This window comes from Aquarana catesbeiana, linkage group LG02 (genome assembly GCF_042186555.1).
Source record: "Aquarana catesbeiana isolate 2022-GZ linkage group LG02, ASM4218655v1, whole genome shotgun sequence".
In the NCBI taxonomy this organism is placed as follows: domain Eukaryota; kingdom Metazoa; phylum Chordata; class Amphibia; order Anura; family Ranidae; genus Aquarana; species Aquarana catesbeiana.
Window position 1 is genome coordinate 2593779 of NC_133325.1, and position 26555 is coordinate 2620333.

Genomic DNA, 26555 nt, shown 5'->3' on the forward strand with positions numbered 1-26555 from the left:
ATTTAGTTTATTGGATTTTTTTTATAACAAAAAGTAGAAAATATCATTTTTTTTCAAAATTTTCGGTCTTTTTCCGTTTATAGCGCAAAAAATAAAAACTGCAGAGGTGATCAAATAACATCAAAAGAAAGCTCTATTTGTGGGAAGAAAAGGACGCAAATTTCGTTTGGGTACAGCATTGCATGACCGCGCAATTAGCAGTTAAAGCGATGCAGTGCCAAATTGGAAAAAGACCTCTGGTCCTTAGGCAGCATAATGGTCCGGGGCTCAAGTGGTTAACCACTTAAGGACCGAGCCTCCTACTGAGATTTGTTGTTTATAGGTTAAAAACAGGATTTTTTTTGCTAGAAAATTACTTAGCACCCCCCGAACATTATACATTTTTTTTCTAACACCCTAGAGAATAAAATGACAGTCATTGCAATACTTTCTGTCACACTGTATTTGCGTAGTGGACTTACAAGCACAGTTTTTTTTAAAAAAATACACTTTTTTTTAAATTAAAAAATAAGACAACAGTAAAGTTAGCTCAATTTTTTATAGTGTGAAAGATAATGTTACGCCGAGTAAATTGATACCCAACATGTCATGCTTCAAAATTGCGCCCGCTCGTGGAATGGCGACAAATGTTTACCCTTAAAAATCTCCATAGGCAACATTTAAAAAATTCTACAGGTTGCATGTTTTGAGTTACAGAGGAGGTTTAGGGCTAGAATTATTGCTCTCACTCTACCGATCGTGGCGATACCTCACATGTGTTTTCATATGCGGGTGCTACTCATGTATGCGTTCGCTTCTGCAGGCAAGCTCGTTGGGACAGGGCATGTTTACATTTTTTTTTCCTTATTTATTATACCTTTTATTTTTATTTTTAGACTTTTTTTTGTTTGTTTTTTTAAATTGTCACTTTTATTCCTATTACAAGAAATGTAAACATCCCTTGTAATAGAAAAAATATCCCTTGTAATAGAAAACAAGCATGACAGGACCTCTTAAACATGAGATCTGGGGTCAAAAAGACCTCACATCTCATATTTTACACTAAAACGCAATAAAAAAAAAATGGTCATTTAAAAAAATAATTAATAAAAAATATGGCCCTTTAAGAGCTGTGGGTGGAAGTGACGTTTTGACATTGCTTAGGTCCAGCAATGGTAAGGAGACGGGTGGAGGCCATCTTCCCCTCACTCGTCTCCATACTCAGCGAGTGACCGGACCTGATCGCCTCCGGCACTGCCGATGGCTCCGGTAAGCGACGGAGGGCAGTGGAGCGTGGCGGGAGGGACCCTCTCCTGCCGCCAATAAAAGTGATCTTGCGGTGAATCCGCCGCAGAGACCACTTTTATCTTGTAGCGGATTGCCCTCTTAAGAAGAGGATACTGGGTTATGGCAGCTAGCTGCTATCATAACAACAATATCCTCCTTCAAACAGCCGTCGTATAACGATGGCGGGCAGTCCGTAAGTGGTTAAAGAGGCAGCCACTTACAACAATAATACAGACTTACAAGAGTACACTGAAACAGTGACTGCTTACATCAAAAAGTGCATAGATGTGACAGTCACCAAGGTTATCACCACACGTGCCAACCAGAAGCCATAGATGACAGCAGAGGTTAGTGGGCTGCTAAAGACCAGAGATGAGGTATTCAGATTAGGAGATGAAGCAGCTCTCAAAACAGCAAGAGCCAATCTGTCTCATGGTATCAAGAAGGCAAAACAACAATATGCTAAAAAAATCAATAAACACTTTAGCAACAGCAAAGATACACATGGGCCCTGTGGCAATCCATCCAGACCATCACTACATACAAGCCCCTGCCACAGGCCAGTGATGATGATACTTCTCTCCCGGATGCACTCAACCACTTTTATGCATGGTTTGAGATGCAGAACCAAACACCTTCACAAAAACTATCTATATCCCGAAACGACCGGGTGCTCTGCTTTTCTCCAGCCGACGTAAGGAAGACTCTGTTCAGAATCAACCGACGGAAGGCTGCTGGCCCTGATGACATACCTGGACGTGTACTGAGAGGCTGTGCTGTACAGCTGACAGATGTCCTTACAGATATCTTTAACATTTCTCTAAGCCAGGCGGTTGTCCCTATGTGTCTTAAATCCACCATCATAATTCCAGTGCCAAAGAAGTCACCTGTGTCCTGTTTGAATAACTATTGTCCCATAGCACTAACTCCAATAATTATGAAGTGCTTTTAAAGGTTAGTCGTCCATCACATTAAGTCCAGTCTTCCAAACATGCTGGATCCATATCAGTTTGCATACCGTCCAAACCATTCCACAGACAATGCAGTATCCTCTACCCTCCACTTGGCCCTTACCCACTTAGAACAGAAAGACTCTTATGTTAGAATGCTGTTCATTTCTGTTCATTGACTTTAGCTCAGCATTTAATACAACAATTCCTCAGCAACTTATCACTAAATTGAACTCGCCGGGCCTCAACCTGCCCCTCTGTAATTGGATCCTGGACTTTTTAACCAGAAGACCTCAGTCAGTCTGTGTTGACTGCAGAACCTCGAGCACCACCACACTGAGCACGGGTGTCCGACAAGGATGTGTGCTCAGCCCACTGCTCTTCACACTGCTGACCCACAACTGTACTGCCAAGTTCATCTCCAACCATATCATCAAGTTTTCAGATGAACTGTCGTAGGTCTCATCAGCAACAATGATGAAATACTCTATAGAGAGGAAGTGGCACAACTGGTTAAATGGTGTAGTACAAACAACCCGCTCCTTAATGTAAGCAAAACAAAGGAGGTTGTGATGGATTTCAGGAGAAATTCTGTTGATCACCCCCCACTGGCCATCGACAGCTTGACTGTGGAGAGAGTATGCAGTACTAAATCCCTGGGAGTACACATCTGTGTATAGGTTTATAATTTTATTTTTAATTTTTTAAGCTCTTCGCTGTGTTTTTAATGTATTTATAAATAGGTTTAATTTGTATGTCACACCGTGGCCCTGTGAGATACAACATTTGATTCTACAGTATGTCCTCACGTGTAGTAGAATGACAATAAGGCTTGAGTTGACTTAACTTGACTTGAATAAAGATGAAGTCAGCCGACAGGTCACACAATTTCCATATCATCACTTCCTTACCAAACAAAACAAAAATTTCACAACTCCAATCCTTCTGAAATGGGAAGAGATTTGGGTCACACATTCACCCAGACAGAAAGAGATCATATTCTATTCTTTGCTCACAAATCCTCCTTTTCCAGCACTGTCCAGGAGTCCGGATATAACATTCTGACCAGATGGTATACAGTCCCCACTTTTTTACACAAAATTTTCCCCACAACCTTTCCTACCTGTTGGAGGTGCAATATGTCAGGGGAACTTAACTCAACATGTTTGACAATCCCTTGTCTATTAAAAATTCAAAATACTAACAACATATTACAAAGCCCTCCACAACTCTTCCCCCAGCTACATCACTAACCTTGTCCAAAAATACCAACCAAACCGTTCTCTTCACTCCTCACAAGACCTCCTTCTCTCTAGCTCCCACATCACCATCTCCTATGCTCACCTCCAGGACTTCTTCAGAGCCTCTCCCATCCTCTGGAACCCTCTACCTAAATCTGTCTGACTATCTTCTACCTTGTCTTTAGGTGATCCCTGAAAACCCTTATCTTTAACACCTTCACCTTTTTTGTTTCTGTTATATATACATAGTTACATAGTTGGTAAGGTTGAATAAAGATACCAGTCCATCCAGTTCAACCTGTGTGTGTGTTTATGCCAAAAATCATATCCCATATCCCTGTATAATGTGCTCACTAAGATGCCCATCTAGAGTTTTTTTAAGCTATCAATACTTCCAGCCGTATCAATACACCACCGATTGTGGAAGTGAGTTCCACGTCCTAACTGCCTTGACAGTGCAAAAGCCCCTACGCAGTTTAAGGTTAAACCACTTCTCCTCCAATCTCATTGAGTGGCTCCATGTCCTCTTATACTCCCTGAAACTGAAAGGTTTCCACCCTATACTGAGCTCACCATTGAGGTAATTGTATATTGCTATCATATCTCCTCTCAAGTGTCTCTTCTCCAGGGAGAATAATTTTAATACTTGTAGTCTTTCCTCGTAACGGAGATCCTCCAGCCCCTTTATTTGCTTGGTCGCCATTCTCTGGACTCTCTCAAGTTCCAGCACATCCTTCCTGAGGGTTGGTGACTAGACCTCAATAGAATGCTCCAAATATTGCATATAAATAATCTTTCTTTATATATTTAGGACAAAATGTATTCTGCTCCATTTCTTTGGTGAAAATAACCCAAATTGGTGTATATTATTTAGTCTGTAGGAAAGTCATAGATGTATAGTCATTATGTTTCTTTTGTGCTTACCAAAAGGGATGAGCCGAACACCCCCCCGGTTCGGTTTGCACCAGAACCTGCGAATGGACCAAAAATTTGCACGAACATTAGAACCCCACTGACGTTTATGGGACTCGAACGTTCAAAATCAAAAGTGCTCATTTTAAAGGCTAATTTGCATGGTATTGTCCTAAAAAGGGTTTGGGGACCCGGGTCCTGCCCCAGGGGACATGTATCAATGCAAAAAAAGTTTTAAAACAGGCCGTTTTTTTCGGGAGCAGTGATTTTAATGATGCTTAAAGTAAAAAAAAGTGAAATATTCCTTTAAATATCGTACCTGGGGGGTGTCTATAGTATGCCTGTAAAGTGGCGCATGTTTCCTGTGCTTAGAACAGTCCCTGCACAAAATGTCATTTTTAAAGGAATAAAAGTCATTTAAAACTGCTTGCGGCTTTAATGTAATGTCCGGTCCTGGCAATATGGATGAAAATCAGTGAGACAAACGGCATGGGTACCCCCAAGTCTATTACCAGGCCCTTTGGGTCTTGTATGGATATTAAGGGGAACCCCGCACCCATATTAAAAAAGGAAAGGTGTGGGGCCCACAGGCCCTATATACTCTGAACAGCAGTATACAGGCGGTGCAAACAAGACAGGGACTGTAGGTTTGTTGTTAAGTAGAATCTGTTTGTAATTTTGAACTGGTACATTTTTAACGTGTTTAGCTCCAGCCAAAAAATCTATTTTAAGCTTTTTGGAAAACATAGGGAAGGGTTATCACCCCTGTGACATTTGTTTTGCTGTCTGTGCACCTCTTCAGAAGATTTCACCTCACTTTCTGTCCCAATGACAAAAGTTTTTTGAAAATTTGGGGTTTTTAGTGAAACAGGGATTGGTAATAAAGCATCAATGGAGAGGAGACACGTTTTTCCCATATTAACTCTTACAGGAGAGAATTTCCATTCCTAGGGGTAGATTTAATCTCACTTCCTGTTGTCTCCTTCCGTTTGCAAGTAGGAGTCGTTTGTAAGTTAGATGTTTGAAAGTAGGGGCCTTCCCTATATACTCAGCAGAAATTTGGGCCTTAGGTGTTGTTGTGGCCACAACACTGTAAGCCCTCACAGGGCCCTGCTGTGAAATATTAGATCAAGAATTCTAATTACATGTCCCTGTTGAATAGGGGCAGAAAAATTGGGCCTTAGGCACTGGTGCTGGTGCCACAACACTTCAACCCCTCACAGATACTCTAGTTGGAGCCCAGGAACGAGCCCTGCTGCAAAGAATTGCATCAAAAATTGTAATGACACGCCCCTGTTGAACAGGGGCTGAAAAATTGGGCCTTAGCCATTGGTGGCGGTGCCCAGAACCAAAAATGTTCTTACAAGCTATCAACATGATCATTGAGAGGAGTACAGTAGCTGAAAATACTTCAATGAGCCTACACAGGCAGCTGGCTGCAGGTAGCTATACTGTAGGTGAGACTGTGCAGGGTACACAGTACAGTAGCTGGAAATACTTATATATATATATATATATACACACAACACCTAGGATGCATATATATACAAAATACCCTGTAAATGCAGCTAACTGACTCGACCTACTCTATCTAACTTAAATCAAATGACACTGTCTGTCTGTCTCTCTCTCTCTCTCTCTCTCTCAATCTCTATCTGAACGCCGGAACACACTACACAGGGCCGCCGTGCAGGCGGCCTTATATAGTGTGGGGCGTGTACTAAACCCCCTGAGCCGTAATTGGCCAAAGCCTCCCTGGCTTTGGCCAATTACGGCTCTCTGTTCAGACGGCGCTGTGATTGGCCAAGCATGCGGGTCATAGTGCATGCTTGGCCAATCATCAGCCAGCAATGCACTGCGATGCTGCAGTGAATTATGGGCCGTGATGTGCCACTCGAATTTGGCGCGAGCGGCCCATATCGTTCATAATTCAGCGAATGACCGAACACATGATGTTCGACTCGAACACAAAGCTTATCTCTACTCACCAAGCTTCATTGCTCTCTCTAACCAGTGTTTGAGTGTGCTGTATGGTGAGTACATGGGTTTCATTGGAAAGACACCGATTGAGCGTGGTCTTGGGTTTTGTTGAAAAGGTTCAACAGATTTCTGTTTTAATTTAAATGGTGTGTCCACTAAAGGCATAATATTTGTGTGTAGGACAGTGAAAATAGCTACAAGAGAGTAGTTTGTTTTAGCTGTGGGAATTTACAAGCAGTAATATTCTCATTGTTGTCAGTTAAAGTACAAAACTGTGGAAGTCTTGTTGCTGAAGCTAATATCTGAGAAGATTATTATTATAGGGTACAAGGTGCATTCAGCATACTGGATTATACCTTGACATTTTTTTTTAAGGATAAACCCTACCAAAAATTCGATAATCGGAGTTTGTGGTAGATTCATTTTTTTTTTTTAAACTGAATTTGGTTTAACATTGGTGTAAACACGGCTGTGTTTACCTTTCTATTGTAAACCTAGAGGGCTACCCACCCTATTTGATCCTGGTGGCCTTACTATTGTTCCTATTGTCCCCCGGGTCTATTGTTTTGCGGGTGTAGGCTCAGACAAGGTAAACTACAGGATATTGTGAGTATATTTGGTGTGTCTTCAGTAATCTAAAAGGTTGGTTTTTTTTGAGAGTAAGTGCCGGTTCACACTACCGCGACTTGGGATCCGACTTGTCAGACCTCAAGTCGCCCCAAGTCGCTTGACATCTGAAAGTTCATGTAAGTGAATGAGAGCCGTCTATATGTACGCTACTGAAGTCGCTCCGACTTCAGAAAAGGTCCCTGTACTACTTCAAGGCGACTTGTAGGCGACTTGTACCCATTGATTTCAATGGAAGTCGCCTACAAGTCGGATCGTGGTCTATAGTGAAGCGACTTCACAGGAAGAGAAGATGTTTTTTTCAAGCAAACCCCTCCCTCCCCCAGAGCGGATTGTAGTTTGATTGGCCACTGGAAAGTCGCCTGTCTTGGAGGCGACTTGAAGTCGCCTTGTAAGTCGCCCCAAGTCACGCTGAAGTCGCGCTGAAGTCGCGCTGAAGTCGCGCTGAAGTCGCCTTGCTAAGTCGCGCTGTAAGTCGTGTTGCCCCTGTGTGAACCAGCGCTTAAAATATATATATATATTTTAACTCTCAAAAAAAACAACCTTTTAGATTACTGGAGACACACCAAATCTACTCACAATAGCCTGTAGTTTACCTTGTCTGAGCCTACACCCACAAAACAATAGACCCGGGGGGCAATGGGAACAATAGTAAGGCCACCAGGATCAAATAGGGTGGGTAGCCCTCTATATATATTTATTTATTTATTTTTCTCCACTTTACTGTATTTTCTGAATTTTATTCTATTTGAGTTTCTGTTTTTATTGTTTTTTTTTTTTCCCCTCCTTCTATACGCTAATCTCAAAGTGACTGTATAGTACAGGGGAACATTTAACTTAATTTAGCTTACAAATTGTGCATATTATTTGTTGATAATGGCAGCCATGTCCTGTCTAGAAAAGTTTGTAGCAGTTTATACTCTTAAACATAAGAGCAATGAATTTGCATGTGATGCTAGATTCAGTGGCGGCTGGTGAAGTTTTAGGATGGGAGGGCACCAGACCCCGCCCTTCCTTTTTGACCCCTCCCACTTGGTGAAAATGGGCGTGGTTTCAGTGAAATAGTGGGCATGGCTCTAAGGTGGTCTGGTTAGCATCTGAGATAAACGAGGGATGGAGGGAGAGGGAGAGAGGGACAGCAGACCCAGATCCTACACAAGAATAGAAATGTGTATTCTAGAAAGTTTAGCAATCAGCAGATAAAGATACTCCAAACACCTGGTGTTAGCACTTCAATCATCCCGCCACCATGGTTGTTATGGTGTCAGGATGATTGAAGCGCATTATTTCTATTATTACTTTGTAATATAAAATTAAATCATTCAACTCACCATAATGCAGAATCAGTGGGAGCCCCGAGTGTGTCACTAGCCACGTCGCCTACAACCAGATGCCATCAGGCGTCCCCAGCAGTCTGTCCTTACATCAGGTGCCCCCAGCGGAGTCCCTCCTTACATGCAGCCTGTGTCACATCAAATGCAGCCTCTGTCACATAAAATGCAGCCTCTGTCCCCCCAAATGCAACCTCTGTCTCCCCAAATGCAGCCTCTGCCCCCCCTTAAATGCAGCCTCTGTCCCCCCTTAAATGCAGCCTCTGTCCCCCCTTAAATGCAGCCTCTGTCCCCCCCAATGCAGCCTCTGTCCCCCCCAAATGCAGCCTCTGTCCCCCTAAATACAGCCTCTATCCCCCAAAATGCTGCCTGTCCCCCCAATACAGCCTCTGTCCCCCCCAAATACAGCCTCTATCCCCCAAAATGCTGCCTGTCCCCCCTCAATACAGCCTCTGTCCCCCCCAAATTCAGCCTCTGCCCCCCCAAATTCAGCCTCTGCCCCCCAAATGCAGCCTCTGCCCCCCCAAAATGCAGCCTCTGTCCCCCCCCAAATGCAGCCTCTGCCCCCCCAAATGCAGCATGCCTGTGTCCCATTAAATGCAGCATGCCTGTGTCCCCCCAATGAAGCCTCTGTCCCCCCCAAATGCAGCCTCTGCCCCCCCGAAAATACAGCCTCTGCCCCCCCCAAAATGCAGCCTCTGCCCCCCCAAATACAGCCTCTGTCCCCCCAAATGCAGCCTCTGTCCCCCCAAATGCAGCCTCTGCCCCCCAAATTCAGCCTCTGTCCCCCAAATGCAGCCTCTGCCCCCCCAAAATGCAGCCTCTGTCCCCCCCAAATGCAGCCTCTGCCCCCCCCAAATGCAGCATGCCTGTGTCCCATTAAATGCAGCATGCCTGTGTCCCACTAAATGCAGCATGCATGTGTCCCCCCAATGAAGCCTCTGTCCCCCCCAAATGCAGCTCCTCCCCCCCGAAAATACAGCCTCTGCCCCCCCAAAATGCAGCCTCTGTCCCCCCAATGCAGCCTCTGTCCCCCCCAAGAAAGTTTAGCAATCAGCAGATAAAGATACTCCAAACACCTGGTGTTAGCACTTCAATCATCCCGGCACCATGGTTGTTATGGTGTCAGGATGATTGAAGCGCATTATTTCTATTATTACTTTGTAATATAAAATTAAATCATTCAACTCACCATAATGCAGAATCAGTGGGAGCCCCGAGTGTGTCACTAGCCACGTCGCCTACAACCAGATGCCATCAGGCGTCCCCAGCAGTCTGTCCTTACATCAGGTGCCCCCAGCAGAGTCCCTGCTTACATGCAGCCTGTGTCACATCAAATGCAGCCTCTGTCACATAAAATGCAGCCTCTATCCCCCCAAATGCAACCTCTGTCTCCCCAAATGCAGCCTCTGCCCCCCCCTTAAATGCAGCCTCTGTCCCCCCTTAAATGCAGCCTCTGTCCCCCCAATGCAGCCTCTGTCCCCCCAAATGCAGCCTCTGTCCCCCCCAAATACAGCCTCTATCCCCAAAATGCTGCCTGTCCCCCCAATACAGCCTCTGTCCCCCCAAATACAGCCTCTATCCCCCAAAATGCTGCCTGTCCCCCCAATGCAGCCTCTGTCCCCCCCCCCCAAATGCAGCCTCTGCCCCCCCCCAAATGCAGCATACCTGTGTCCCATTAAATGCAGCATGCCTGTGTCCCATTAAATGCAGCATGCCTGTGTCCCCCCCAATGAAGCCTCTGTCCCCCCCAAATGCAGCCTCTGCCCCCCCGAAAATACAGCCTCTGCCCCCCCAAAATGCAGCCTTGGCCCCCCAAATGCAGCCTCTGCCCCCCCCAAAATGCAGCCTCTGCCCCCCCAAATACAGCCTCTGTCCCCCCCCAAATGCAGCCTCTGCCCCCCCAAATACAGCCTCTGTCCCCCCAAATGCAGCCTCTGCCCCCCAAAATGCAGCCTCTGTCCCCCCCAATGCAGCCTCTATCCCCCCAAAATGCAGCCTCTGTCCCCCCCAATGCAGCCTCTGTCCCCCCCAAGAAAGTTTAGCAATTAGCAGATAAAGATACTCCAAACACCTGGTGTTAGCACTTCAATCATCCCGGCACCATGGTTGTTATGGTGTCAGGATGATTGAAGCGCATTATTTCTATTATTACTTTGTAATATAAAATTAAATCATTCAACTCACCATAATGCAGAATCAGTGGGAGCCCCAAGTGTGTCACTAGCCACGTCGCCTACAACCAGATGCCATCAGGCATCCCCAGCAGTCTGTCCTTACATCAGGTGCCCCCAGCGGAGTCCCTCCTTACATGCAGCCTGTGTCACATCAAATGCAGCCTCTGTCACATCAAATGCAGCCTCTGTCCCCCCAAATGCAACCTCTGTCTCCCCAAATGCAGCCTCTGTCCCTCCCTTAAATGCAGCCTCTGCCCCCCCAAAATGCAGCCTCTGCCCCCCCCAAATGCAGCCTCTGCCCCCCCCCAAATGCAGCATGCCTGTGTCCCATTAAATGCAGCATGCCTGTGTCCCATTATATGCAGCATGCCTGTGTCCCCCCAATGAAGCCTCTGTCCCCCCCAAATGCAGCCTCTGCCCCCCCCCCCCAAAAAATACAGCCTCTGCCCCCCCCAAAATGCAGCCTTTGCCCCCCCAAATGCAGCCTCTGCCCCCCCAAATACAGCCTCTGTCCCCCCCAAATGCAGCCTCTGCCCCCCCAAAATGCAGCCTCTGTCCCCCCCAAATGCAGCCTCTATCCCCCAAAATGCAGCCTCTGTCCCCCCCAATGCAGCCTCTGTTCCCCCCAAATGCAGCCTCTGCCCCCCCCAAATGCAGCCTCTGCCCCCCCAAAATGCAGCCTCTGTCCCCCCCAAATGCAGCCTCTATCCCCCAAAATGCAGCCTCTGTCCCCCCCAATGCAGCCTCTGTTCCCCCCAAATGCAGCCTCTATCCCCCCAAAATGCAGCCTCTGTCCCCCCCAATGCAGCCTCTGTCCCCCCAAAGAAAGTTTAGCAATCAGCAGATAAAGATACTCCAAACACCTGGTGTTAGCACTTCAATCATCCCGGCACCATGGTTGTTATGGTGTCAGGTTGATTGAAGCGCATTATTTCTATTATTACTTTGTAATATAAAATTAAATCATTCAACTCACCATAATGCAGAATCAGTGGGAGCCCCGAGTGTGTCACTAGCCACGTCGCCTACAACCAGATGCCATCAGGCGTCCCCAGCAGTCTGTCCTTACAGCGGAGTTCCTCCTTACATGCAGCCTGTGTCACATCAAATGCAGCCTCTGTCACATAAAATGCAGCCTCTGTCCCCCCAAATGCAGTCTCTGTCTCCCCAAATGCAGCCTCTGCCCCCCCTTAAATGCAGCCTCTGCCCCCCCTTAAATGCAGCCTCTGTCCCCCCAATGCAGCCTCTGTCCCCCCAAATGCAGCCTCTGTCCCCCCCAAATACAGCCTCTATCCCCAAAATGCTGCCTGTCCCCCCAATACAGCCTCTGTCCCCCCCAAATGCAGCCTCTGCCCCCCCAAATGCAGCCTCTGTCCCCCCCAATGCAGCCTCTGCCCCCCCCCAAATGCAGCATGCCTGTGTCCCATTAAATGCAGCATGCCTGTGTCCCCCCCAATGAAGCCTCTGTCCCCCCCAAATGCAGCCTTTGCCCCCCCAAAAATACAGCCTCTGCCCCCCCAAATCCAGCCTTGGCCCCCCAAATGCAGCCTCTGCCCCCCCAAAATGCAGCCTCTGGCCCCCAAATAGAGCCTCTGTACCCCCCAAATGCAGCCTCTGCCCCCCCCCAAAGTGCAGCCTCTGCCCCACCCCAAAATGCAGCCTCTGTCCCCCCCAAAATGCAGCCTCTGTCCCCCCCAAAATGCAGCCTCTGTCCCCCCCAATGCAGCCTCTGCCCCCCCCAAATGCAGCATGCCTGTGTCCCATTAAATGCAGCATGCCTGTGTCCCCCCCAATGAAGCCTCTGTCCCCCCCAAATGCAGCCTTTGCCCCCCCAAAAATACAGCCTCTGCCCCCCCAAATCCAGCCTTGGCCCCCGAAATCCAGCCTTGGCCCCCCAAATGCAGCCTCTGCCCCCCCAAAATGCAGCCTCTGGCCCCCAAATAGAGCCTCTGTACCCCCCAAATGCAGCCTCTGCCCCGCCCCAAAGTGCAGCCTCTGCCCCACCCTAAAATGCAGCCTCTGTCCCCCCCAAAATGCAGTCTCTGTCCCCCCAAATGCAGCCTCTATCCCCCCAATGCAGCCTCTGTCCCCCACAAATACAGCCTCTATCCCCCCAAAATGCTGCCTGTCCCCCAATACAGCCTCTGTTCCCCCCCAAATGCAGCCTCTGCCCCCCCCCAAAATGCAGCCTCTGCCCCCCCCAAAATGCAGTCTCTGTCCCCCCCAAATGCAGCCTCTATCCCCCCAATGCAGCCTCTGTCCCCCACAAATACAGCCTCTATCCCCCCAAAATGCTGCCTGTCCCCCAATACAGCCTCTGTTCCCCCCCAAAATGCAGCCTCTGCCCCCCCATACAGCCTCTGTCCTCCCCCCAAATGCAGCTTCTGTCCCCCCACAAATACAGCCTCTGCCCCCCAAAATGCAGCCTCTGTCCCTCCCCAAAATGCAGCCTCTGTCCCCCCAAATGCAGCCCCTGCCCCCCCAAATGCAGCCTCTGCCCCCCCAATGCAGCCTCTGTCCCCCCAAATACAACCTCTATCCCCCCCAAAATGCAGCCTCTGTCTCCCCCAATGCAGCCTCTGTCCCCCCAAAATGAAGCCTCTGCCCCCCCAAATACAGCCTCTGTCCCCCCCAAATGCCGCCTCTGTCCCCCCAAACACAGCCTCTATCCCCCCAAAATGCTGCCTGTCCCCCCAATACAGCCTCTGTCCCCCCCCACATGCAGCCTCTGTCCCCCCCAAATGTAGCCTCTGTCCCCCAAATGTAGCCTCTGTCACTTCAAACCCCCATTATCCACACAGCGGTACTTACATTGGGTCTCCTGCGGTGTATCCTTTACACTGGCAGCAGCATTCTTCCTGTTTCCTCTCTCGGGCGCAATGAGAGAGAGAAGCAGGAAGTGACATCTAACTCAGGGCAGATGTCAATCAAATCTGAAGCGCCAAGTAGCTTCCGCCCAGCGCCTGTAGTATCTATTACTATGGCCGGGCGGAAGCTACTCAGCGCTTCAGAAAATGCCACAAGGCGGGCTAAACGCCCACAAATGCAGTGCCACGTATGCAATCTCGTGATTGCATAGACGTGGCGCTTCCCATAAGTGCACTGTGTCCGGCGTCACACTGTGTCTGCCGTCCGAACACAGTGCACTTAAGGACCTTTTTTTCCTTTTTTTTTTTTTAAAGGGCCAGTAATAAAATGGATGGGCCGCCACTGGCTAGATTACAAGGATCGCATTGGGCCTATGTCCTATGTTGCATGCTCAGATAAGGGTCTGGTATGGATTTTGGGGGCATCCCCACTTCATTTTTCTTTTTTTTTAATTTTGGCGCAGGGTTCTCCTTAAAATCCATAACAGACCTGAAGGGCCTGGTTTGGATTTTGGGGGGTCCCCCACGCATTTTTTTTTAAATTTTGGTGCAGGGTTCCCTTAATATTCATACCAGACGCAAAGGGCCTGGTAATGGACTGGGGGGGGGTGATTTTTATGTATATTGTTAGGTCCCAAAAATACATTACAGTCACAAGCAATTTTAGATTACATTTTTTCCTTTAGAAATGTCATTTTTCTGTAGTACTGTTATAAACATGGGAAAGATGCGCTACTTTACAGGCAGACTAAGGACACCCCCCAGGCACAATATTTAATGGAATATTTCATTTTAATTGTTTCACTTTAAGCATTATTAAAATCACTGCTCCTGAAAAAAACCCCCTTTTTTTGCATTGTTACATGTCCCCTGGGGCAGGACCCGGGTCCCCAAACACTTTTTATGACAATAACTTACATATAAGCCTTTAAAATGAGCACTTTTGATTTTTCATTTTCGGGTCCTATAGACTTTTGCCTGTTTGTAAAAAAACCTTCAATTGTTTGGGTGGTATACCACACATAAATTGTACATAATGTCTGATATTTATCTGCCTTGTGTGACCTACCATTCACTTATGTATGTGTTACATATGTTTATTTCATGTGGTACGCCCCTTGTATTACTGTTATTATTATTCCTTTCCTTGTTTCCCCACCCATCCCAGTTTTTGCCAGGACATTCGCTCTCAGGCTTGAGGGCTCAAATTATTATTTTTTTATGCAAACTACGAGATGTAGTTTCCCAGGCAGGGGGAGGATGTAGAACCCTGATGTTTAGGAAGGGTTGTCCTAAATTTATGTGCCGAGTGATAGTTGCCTAGGCCAATTGTTAGGGGTCAATTGATTTCACCCTAATTCTGAAATTGCTGCACTTCTCACTTCTGGCACTAGGTCGGGTATCTGGTGACATTAGATAAGACATGGGCATTGCAAGGAAAAATTAGGAATAGATGGGGTGTCTCAGCCAATGGGCAGGGATTTTCTTGAATCCCTTGGCCTGCTGGGAGAGCCTATTTATTTGGGTGAGGTCAGGTGAGTGGTGTTCTCTGCCACCTGGACAGCTGTCTGGGTGGATGTATGTTGTGCGGCCCCGGGCTGCTAGGCCAATGCCTGAGGCCTATCCCAGGGACATTTGGCTGCTAGGCTGTCTGAGGGCCTATCTAGAAGCAAGAGAGCAGTGAAGGGTTGGAGTCCAACCAGAAGTGATGGTTCTGCCGGCTGGAGAACCAGTAGTGGACGGAGGTAGAGGGGAAGCTGTCGCCACTAATGGACCATCCACCTTATTACCAGGGACCACTGTGAGTAGCTGAAGCAATTACCAGAGTATCATTCTCACCAACCAGGGACGGTGAAGAATTGGGAAACTTCAGCAGGTGCCAAGCCAGGGACTGACCGGCCAGCGGGGTGACACTTGAGGAGTATCTGTGAGTGCCAAGCTAGGGACCCAGCAGGGAGGCGGGGGTGACGCTTGAGGAAGATACTGTGTGAGAAGATTGAAAGAGCTCAGGGGATCCAGTGGCAGTGGATCAGCAAGTCTAGTGAGAGAGACTGGGAGCTCAGTGGAGTGAAAAACTATAAGGGGAAATTGTAGAGGAAGTGAAGAAGTTCATTACATTGCGTGTTAGAAACTGTTATAAGACTGTTGCCATAGAAGATGGCGGCCATACTTGTGCCGATGTGGTGTCTTGCTGAATGCCTTTCCCTGCATGGATGTCTACCTATAGAAGTCTCTGAATCTGCCAATTAACATTGCAACTACTAAGGGTGTCCTGGCCTAACCCTCTCTCCCACATTTCTGTTCAAGAAACAATAAATCTCTTTGCATTCAAGAAGTCTATGTAGCCCATTAATCTACCTTATCTTGCACCCACCATGCCTCGTAACGCACTCTGCATAGAAGGATGTCAGCTCTGCCTAACTCTGGTGGTTCTTATTAGACCAAAGGGGGCCCGGGACCTTACTACATTATAATTGATGTCATTTTTATTATATATTCAGAGTGGAAACCTCAGTGATTCTGAAGCTGATGTTAAAGAAGAGATAAAAGAGGAGGATGATGAGGATTGGGTTATGGAGGAGTCAGAGTTCCTAAAAGAACACAAAGATGTGTACCAGGACACCATGGTGGAGTCATCAAGCTACATGAACCCCCCCAGAGAGATGTTCCCATCCTCTGTATTCACGGGATTACACACAGGAAGATCACACCATCAATCATTATTACAATGTTGGTGGGATGGAGCATCTAGAACATGGATGGGGATGTGTGGATTTTATATATGTGATGTCACAGTAATAAAGCTTATATCTTGCAGATTATATTTTCTCTAATTTTCTTGATTTAGAGTGGAGATCCAATCGATATAGAATTTGAGGTTAAAGCAGAAGAAGAAGAGATGTATGTGAGGGATGATCAGCAGTCTATGGAGGAGGATGGAATAACGGGGACATTTATAGAGGAGGACACTCCTACAGAGATCAGCACAGGTGGGTCATTAACACTAAATACATTCCTCCACCCATACTGCTCACTGATTGGTCCAGAGTAGGGTGAGGACTGGGTGATATCAACCTGTAATCCCCTGGTCACTTTCCTGAACTGTGTTCCCCGTCCTGTATTCCTGTATTTCTCTCGGATAATCTTCCTTCTCTGTGCTGCAGACACAGTTCATGTATCTAGGATGATTCTAAAGAAAAATTTGCGCTGGGTGAACATGTGTTAAATGATAAATAAATGAAACAACCTGTGAAAAGGTAACCTGCAGCTGGACACTATAACCCTGATAGGGGACACCAATAAAATATATGTAAAAAAGAGTGCACCGCTGGATAAATAACGTAAGCAAACTTGTTTGTGAATATTACCAAAAATGCAAATAAAAAATGCAATAAAAAAAAAATATAATAAACCTGTGATCAAAAATGAATAAAAAAAAATATATATAGCAAAAAATTAAGTGTCCATAAATAATAAAGAATGATGAAAGTGACTTTGTTGCACAATATATATGTGACTTCCACCGCAACAAACGCCCGTCACCTTGAAAAGATTAAAGGCTTACCAGACAGCCTTTTTAAAAAGTCATGATGACACCAATATCGAAATCCTAGGTGCTTCCTTTCAGCAGGTAATCATCATCTGTCATGAAAAGGAACTTCCTCACAGATATCCGGGTAACACTCCAAACTGCTCACCTCTAGATTGATGGATAGATATTGGCAGAGTGAACCATATGCATTCACTATCGATCCAATCAGGAGACCGCTACCAGCAGCGGTGAATGTCCAATAAAACAAAGAAGAAAGGCTCCAATGGTGCAGAGTGATAAAACTTTCTTTTATTTAAAATTGACATAAGGCATCCATAGGAACAAAGTCAAATCCTTGCAAGGATATTTTAAAAAAGGCTCCACTTCGTATCAGAACGGTTCGCGCATGCACAGTACGTGTGTGTGTCTTTACCCTGGATAAAAGTTTTATTACTCTGCACCATTGAAGCCTTTCTTCTTTGTTTTATTGGACATTCACCGCTGCTGGTAGCGGTCTTCTGATTGGATCGATAGTGAATGCATATGGTTCACTCTGCCAATACCTATCCATCAATCTAGAGGTGAGCAGTTTGGAGTGTTACCCAGATATCTGTGAGGAAGTTCCTTTTCATGACAGATGATGATTACCTGCTGAAAGGAAGCATTTATATATATATATATATATATATATATATATATATATATATATATATATATATATATATATATAATTTTTTTTTATTATTCATTTTAGATCACAGGTTTATTATATATATTTTTTATTGCATTATTCATTTGCATTTTTGGTAATATTCACAAACAAGTTTGCTTACGTTATTTATCCAGCGCTGCACTCTTTTTTACACATATGTATCTAGGATGGATTTATGGAGATTCTGGGGGTTCAGCTGGCAGTAAAATATTGATTTTCTCTATAGGTGTTGCTTGTCTTAGACATCTGAGGTATGTGTCTTACATTCTGTCCCATACCCGGATCTAGCGAGATCTCTGACAGAAGAATTCTCCCGGGGTTACTAGTTCTGTTGTTTGCTGGCAGTGCCGGGTGGAGGGATATGTCTGTATAGCAGAGGGGGGCAACCTTAACGAGGAGGAGATCTACCTGAACAACATGGGAGAAGTCAAAGATCACCAGGCACAGTATTGCCCAGTGTCACCTCCTCAAACCTGATTTAACCTCTAATTGCCATACTACTGAGTCACAATAGTGTGCATTGCACCGCAATCATGGGTGTAAATCAGGTGGTGAGGAGGCAACATATCACCTCCCCACCACCTTTCAAACACATTTGGATCACTTTTTAGAAGAGCAGCAGTGTACCGCCTGCCAATTTTAACCCATTTATGTAAATAAGTGCACTCTGCATGCGCCCCACAACTTCATGCTTCTGTAAGGTCCAAAGGGTTAAAGCAGGTGATGAGAGAGCAACAATGCTGCCTGATTTAACCCCTTCTTTTCTGTACTGCACAAGGTTGCAGGACACTTGCAGAGTCACCTCATTCACTTGAATAGGTTTTGCTTGGCAGGTGCGACACCCACCAAACATGACACCCACCAAACATGACACCCATCAACCATGACACCCACCAACCATGACACCCACCAACCATGCCAAACATGACACCCACCAACCATGCCAACCATGACACCCACCAACCAATGCACCCACCAACCATGTCACCCACCAACCATGACACCCACCAACTATGCCAACTATGACACCCACCAACCATGACACCCACCAACCATGACAACCATGTTATCCACCAACCATGACACCAATCAACCATGTCACCCACCAACCTTGTCACCCATCAACCATATCACCCACCAACCATGTCACCCACCAACCATGTCACCCACCAACCATGTCACCCACAAACCATATCACCCACCAACCATGACACCCACCAAATATGACACCCACCAACCATGACATACACCAATCATAACAACCATGTCACCCACCAGCCATGACACCAATCAGCCATGTCACCCACCAACCATGTCACCCACCAACCATGTCACCCACCAACCATATCACCCACCAACCATGACACCCACCAACCATGACACCCACCAACTATGACACCCACCAAATATGACACCCACCAAATATGACACCCACCAAATATGACACCCACCAACCATGACACCCACCAACCATGACACCCACCAACCATGACATACACAAATCATGACATCCACCAACCATGACAATGCATATAACTCCTGCTACAGCTACGACATATGTACACCCCTGGCCACTGCAGCTAAAGGGGATGTGGTTGGGGCAGGGGTGATAAAACACATTTTTACTATGGGGTTTTACCACCCCTCAAACTACAAATGTAAATGAACCCTTACTGTTCTGAGCACCCAATAAGGCTGCTTTAACACTGATGTGCTGCAGTTTACCTGCACCACAGGTGCAACGCAGTGCATCTGCAACTGTCCTGGGTTAGATGCACTTTGTTATAGACTTCTATTATATCCCGCAGGTGTGGGGCACTTTCTGAAAGCGTCTCAAATCTCCTGCATTCAGAAAGTGCAGCAAACCAACAGGATATAATAGAAGTCTATGTATAAGTGCACCAAACCCGCAGGATATAATAGAAGTCTATGGATAAGTACATAAAACACGCAGGAAAGCTGCAGGTACACTGCACTGCACCCGCGGTGTGGGTAAACCGCAGCACATCACTGTGAAAGCAGCCTTATACTAATATGCTCAGTCTATTGCTTCACCTTGACCTGAAGATCTCTTCCTTCTGTTGCCGCAATGGGCGTGATGACATTAGATTGCTATGCTCCGCCAAATGTACTGACATCATCACATCAGGGATTGGATCAGTGATCAAGCCCCTGATGACCTCATCTGTGGTGTGTTTTTTGTATATTATTTAAAGGGCCAGCGCTGCATATTTTGGAGGAATTCTGTTATACCTCATATCTGGGTATTATGTCAGCAGCTTCCTGATTACTTATTTCATTTCAGGATGGAATCAGATTATAGTGGTTTGATTTTATATCTGATGATGTGATTGGAGCACATACTTTTACATGTTGATAATAATGTGATAACATCCTCAAACTTTGGAACCTTAAACAGAAAGTGATAATGAGGGAGGAGTCAATAACCCAATGATGGTGGTCTTCAGGATCAGTCCAGTCTTCATCTTGGTTGTTCTCCTCCCATCCTCACTCTCTGACCTCTGGTGGAGCTCAGCCCCGCTGTTATTCATGACTAATTCAGGGAGTTCAGGACTTCTTGTGTTGGGAAGATGGCAATGAGTGATAGAGGGGGTGGGGACACTCGTCCTATAATCCCCTCATCACTGTCACTCCTATAGAAGACAGTTCTCGTTGTGTCCTCACTCTCTGACTAAGGTCCATGAATAAAGAAATGAACTGGTAGGAGATCAGAGGACCCATTTACTAGTTACATTGAGGGGGGAATTGTAAGATTCTCAGAGACAAAGCTGCCTGATGTGGGCGGAGTCCTGGTTTAGGGGAACCAATCTGCTCATGTCTAGTAATAATCTTTGTATTTCTATTTTAGTAGATGGACGGGAGATGAGGAAAACCTCAGAGGATTGTCTCACTTTGTCTCCAGACTGTGAAGTAGAAGATGAGGACATCACACAGTATAGTCCAGGAGAAAACCCGACTACCTCAAATGTCCATCCGGCACCACACAGTGTAGATGGACCATCGTCTTCCTCTTATCCTGAGGAACCTCAGACTGTGAGGGACGGTGCCGTCCTTCCAACAGAGAAGAGGTTTTCCTGTACTGAGTGCGGGAAGTGTTTTCATTATAAATCCAAGCTTAATGAGCATACAAGATCTCATACAGGAGAGAAGCCGTATTCTTGTCCTGAGTGCAGGAAATGTTTTTCACAGAAGTCCAATCTTTCCAAACATCAGAGATCTCACATGGCGGAAAAACAGTATTCCTGTCCTGAGTGCGGGAAATGTTTTTCAGACAAGTCTTATCTTTCCTTACATCAGAGATCTCACACGGGGGAGAAGCCGTATTCCTGTTCTGAGTGCGGGAAATGTTTTTCACAGAAGTCCCATCTTTCCAAACATCAGAGATCTCACACGGAGGAAAAGCCGTATTCCTGTTCTGAGTGCGGGAAATGTTTTTCAGACAAGTCTTATCTTTCCACACATCAGAGATCTCACACAGGGGAGAAGCCGTATTCCTGTCCTGAGTGTGGGAAATGTTTTTCACAGAAGTCCTATCTTTCCACACATCAGAGATCTCACACGGGGGAGAAGCCATATTCCTGTCCTGAGTGTGGGAAATGTTTTTCAGACAAGTCTTATCTTTCCACACATCAGAGATCTCACACGGGGGAGAAGCCATATTCTTGTTCTGAGTGCGGGAAATGTTTTTCACAGAAGTCTAATCTTTCCACACATCAGAGATTTCACACAGGGGAAAAGCCGTATTCCTGTTCTGAGTGCGGGAAATGTTTTTCAGACAAGTCCAATCTTTCCATACATCAGAGATCTCACACGGGGGAAAAGCCGTATTCCTGTTCTGAGTGCGGGAAATGTTTTTCAGACAAGTCCATTCTTTCCACACATCAGAGATCTCACACAGGGGAGAAGCCATATTCCTGTTCTGAGTGTGGGAAACGTTTTTCACAGACGTCCAGTCTTTACAAACATCAGAGAACTCACACGGGGGAGAAGCCATATTCCTGTCCTGAGTGCGGAATTTTTTTTTCACAGATGTCCAGTCTTTACAAACATCAGAGATCTCACACGGGGGAAAAGCCATATTCCTGTCCTGAGTGCGGGAAATGTTTTTCAAGGAAGTCCCATCTTTCCATACATCAGAGATCTCACACGGGGGAGAAGCCATATTCCTGTTCTGAGTGCGGGAAATGTTTTTCAGACAAGTCCAATCTTTCCACACATCAGAGATCTCACACAGGGGAGAAGCCGTATTCCTGTCCTGAGTGCAGGACATGTTTATCTAGGAAGTCCGATCTTTCCACACATGAGAGATCTCACACAGGGGAGAAGCCATATTCCTGTCCTGAGTGTGGAAAATGTTTTTCAAGGAAGTCCTATCTTTCCACACATCAGAGATCTCACACAATCGAGAAGCCATATTCCTGTCCTGAGTGTGGGAAATGTTTTTCAAGGAAGTCCTATCTTTCCACACATCTAAGATCTCACACAGGGGAGAAGCCATATTCCTGTCCTGAGTGCGGGAAATGTTTTTCAAAGAAGTCCAATCTTTCCACACATCAGAGATCTCACACGGGGGAGAAGCCGTATTCCTGTCCTGAGTGAGGGAATTGTTCCTCACTGAAGTCCTGTCTTCCTGTACATCAGGGATCCCACACAACCCCCCGAGGTGTATTAGTGACTTGAGTGTGGGAAATGTCTTCTATATGAATGTTGCTGGACACCACAGCTCTCATGTGGGGAAGAAGTACACCCTGATATACACCTCAGATATACTCCATGGCTGATCTCCATCATATAAGAAGCAGGGGGATATATTTGTGGTGAGTGTGTGAAGGGGGGTGTGAGTCCCTGGATGTCCTTTATTATTGGCCCGTACACAGGGAGGACTTGTCTCACAAATATCCCACTTATATTGTGTTTTATCACTCCATGTCAATGTGCTATGTCTATCTAAACAAGGATGGACAATGTCACTTGTCATTTGTAACACTTTGTATTTTGTAACTGATTGTTCAATAAGAGAACTTCCAATAAAAACGATTAAAATATAAAAATGGAGTCATCGCCTTTCATTGATATGTGATGTAAGCTTTGCAAACACTTAGTGTTCTCATTCTTTTTTAAATTGTTGAATGAATATGACAGAAATTCACCCAGCTGTGAGGAATGTTGTCTATATTTTATCTCATACATTGATTTCCTATGACCATTGGCTCCCTCTAGTGGCCATAGTGCGGTATTGTATTTTCACTAATGTGAAGCCTTTTACGAAAAAGACTTCATTATGGCCACTAGAGGGAGCTGACCATCATATGAAATCCCTTTGTTAACCACTTCAGCTCTGGAAGGTTCCCATCCCCCCTCATGAACAGGCCATTTTTTTCGAATTTAGGGCTGTGCTAAATAGCGCTGGAAATTGCTTTTTTATGCAAATCTTTTTAACATTTTTTTATTACATAAAATATATATATATAATACAATTTTTAATATATTTATTTATTTATATTTTATATAAATAAAAAATGTTGATTTTTTTTGTTTTACTTTCTGCTATAATACATATTAAATATTTTAAAAAAATCTAATTTTTTCATAAATTTTGGCCAAAATGTATTCTGCTACTTGTCTTTGGTAATAAAAAAAATCCCAAAAATGTATATTAATTGGTTTGTGTGAAAGTTTTATAGCATCTACAAACTATGGGATATATACTGGAATTTTTTTTTATTATTATACCGGTAATGGTGGTGATCGGTGACTTATAGTGGGACTGTGATAGTGCGGCGGACGCTGGGTGGGAACTGACTAGCTGACACTGACATCACCAGTGACTCTAATACAGAGATCAGTGATAATACTATACACTGATAATGTCAAGTACTAATGCATAAACCACAAACCTTAGACCAATAATATAAGCAAGTAACAAATAACTGATATAGCTGCCACCAGAAAGGTGTTCCCACACCAATAAAGGAACTCTAACAAACAATGGAAAGTGGCGCTTAATCAAATCAATTAAATATGTAAAACAACTAAATATAAATGGAAATTCAGTGACAGAAAATCCAATAAATACTCATGTCTACATCATTAATCTTCCATTACATTGAGTGACTAAGATAAACGTAAATCAAAGTTACTGCAAAAAATGGATCCAAACAGCCAACTCCCAAAAACGACTAATAATGGAGCCTCACAGACGGAGAGTAAGTGTATCCGGAAGAGAATCTAGCAATAAATTTTCTATAAATGCATCAAATAAAAATGCCTAACGTAATTTATGACATAATTATGTGAATAAATAAATCAAAAGCCGATGAATACCACCTTACAATAATCAGATGTATAAACAGTAATGTGCAATAATTGTGCAGATTGAGCAATTGTAAAAAGTTAATTAAAGCATAAAAGTAAATATATATATAACATGTAATCACATCATGCCACAATTGTCAAATGTGAAAAAATAAACAAATAGGTAATTAAGGTCCAGTAATGCGTGTTTCAAATAGTGAAACTAGAGTGCCATACAGATGAAGTCCCATATACAATACAATCCAAATTGTGACAATCTCAATAAAAACATGTGAAGGAAATAGTTCATCAAAAGATTCCCAGTGCCATCAATTCATTAAGGGTGTAGATAAAGTGTATTCCCCCAGCCTCTCACCTCAGGGCTGAGCAATTGTGATCATTTTAATATTAACAAGTGAGAAAATAGTTCATCAAAAGATTTCCAGTGCCAAAAATCAATTCAGGGTGTACATAAGGTGTAGTTCCCCTAGCCTCTCACCTCAGGGTTGGATCAGCGTTGGATCCATGAGCTTCGTACATTGGCGCCATCAGGGCATAATGTGGAATTCGATCTAAATTGCTTCATTTCCAATTATTGAACTTTATTATGCAACCTTAACTCCACTACTTTCCATTACTAGCAATTTCTTCACCCTCTCCTTTTTTCATTGAAACTATCATTTTTATTGTCCTTTTTGTTAATAATGAACACATTTTAGAGTTTTTTTTTATTGGATGTTATATGAATTTCTATTACTAGATTATATGACATAGATGTTCGATCTGAACCTCTATGTACCTGGCTCTGAGGTAGCTTTTTAGAAAAGTGGTTGTATTTTGTATTTTGTGTATTTTTTTAGTAAGCTATAAATATTTTTATTCACTTTTGTAAGTTAAAATATTTATCTAATAAGCTAGAAATATTTGCATAGAATTAATTCTAATCATCTAATAAGCTAGAAATATTTGCGTAGAATTAATTCTAATTATCTGCTATATACATGATAATTTTCTTGCTGTTGATTTTATATGCTGCCAGGTCTCAGGAATATTCTATTTGTCCACTAGATGGCAGTGTGAATGTAAAGAGTAAGAAATCCATTTATGTGGTTGTTTGCATTATTTTGGCTGCCCACTAGAGGGCGTGTATCAATTTTATATTTTTATTTCCTTCTCCGATTTTTTAATACATTATTTAGAACATTTTTTTCCCATTTAAACAGTTTTTATATATTTTTCTCCTAAATGCTAAAACATTATCTGTTCTTGTATGCTGCTATATGTTATATGCTGAGCGCCATTCATTGCTATGCTGAGTGTATGCAGAGCAGGGGTTACCATGGTAACCCTCTGGCTATATGAGTCATCCCCGCCATACCCGTCTCTATACCCTTTGAGAAAGTGACGTGACACTCACGCAACGCGTCAAAGAAGAAAGGCGGGTTATGTCAAGTTGAACCTTGAAGTAAAGGACATCAACGCCAGAAGAGCTGCATTCGTCTCATGTATGTTTACTTCAGAATATGCATTGTACATACAGCGGATCACATCTCTGGATTGATAGTGATTAGGGATGAGCCGAACCCCCCCTGTTCGGTTCGCACCAGAACATGCGAACAGGAAAAAAGTTTGTTCGAACACGCAAACACCATTAAAGTCTATGGGACACGAACATGAATAATCAAAAGTGCTAATTTTAAAGGCTTATATGCAAGTTATTGTCATAAAAAGTGTTTGGGGACCTGGATCAATGCAAAAAAAAGTTTTAAAAACGGCCGTTTTTTCAGGAGCAGTGATTTTATTAATGCCTAAAGTCAAACAATAAAAGTGTAATATCCCTTTAAATTTCGTAACTGGGGGGTGTCTATAGTATGCCTGTAAAGGGGCGCATGTTTCCCATGTTTAGAACAGTCTTACAGCAAAATGACATTTCAAATAAAAAAAAAATGATGTGGAGTCCCCCTTAATTCCATACCAGACCCTTCAGGTCTGGTATGGATTTTAACGGGAACCCCGCGCCAAAATAATAAAAAAAAATGGCGTGGGGTCCCCCCAAAAATCCATACCAGACCCTTATCCGAGCACGCAACCTGGAAGGCCGCAGGAAAAGAGGGGGGGCGAGAAAGCGCCCCCCTCCTGAACCGTACCAGGCCACATGCCCTCAACATTGGGAGGGTGCTTTGGGGTAGCCCCCCAAAAAACCTTGTCCCCATGTTGATGAGGACAAGGGCCTCATCCCCACAACCCTGGCTGGTGGTTGTGGGGGTCTGCGGGCGGGGGGCTTATCGGAATCTGGAAGCCCCCTTTAACAAGGGGACCCCCAGATCCTGGACCCCCCTGTGTGTAATGGTAAGGGGGTACAAAAGTATCTTCTTCTTCTGGTTCTTCTGGCTCTTCTGGTTCTTCCTCTGGTGTTCTCGTCCAGCATCTCCTCTGCGGCGTCTTCTATCTCCTTCTCCTCGGGCCGCTCCGCACCCATGGCATGGGGGGAGGCTCATGCTCTTCTCTTCATCTTCTTCTCTTCTTCATCTTCTTCTCTTCTTCATCTTCTTCTCCCGGCAGCTCCGCACCCATGCTGGCATGGAGGGAGGCTCCCACTGTGTGACGCGTCTCCTCTTCTGACGATTCTTAAATAACGGGGCGGT

At 44.8% G+C, this 26555-nt stretch overlaps 1 protein-coding gene across 1 annotated transcript in view; it reads left to right on the top strand.

Moving 5' to 3' along the window:
• The first annotated feature begins 1239 nt into the window (after positions 1 to 1239).
• LOC141130076 (uncharacterized) overlaps positions 1240 to 26555 on the top strand; it is a 122363-nt gene continuing 97047 nt past the window's right edge. Inside the window, exons 1-4 of the mRNA XM_073618042.1 lie at positions 1240 to 1248; positions 16200 to 16341; positions 20465 to 20783; positions 20832 to 22188. Of these exons, the coding sequence (XP_073474143.1) occupies positions 1240 to 1248; positions 16200 to 16341; positions 20465 to 20783; positions 20832 to 22188 (1827 nt within the window). The remainder of the gene's footprint in view (positions 1249 to 16199; positions 16342 to 20464; positions 20784 to 20831; positions 22189 to 26555) is intronic.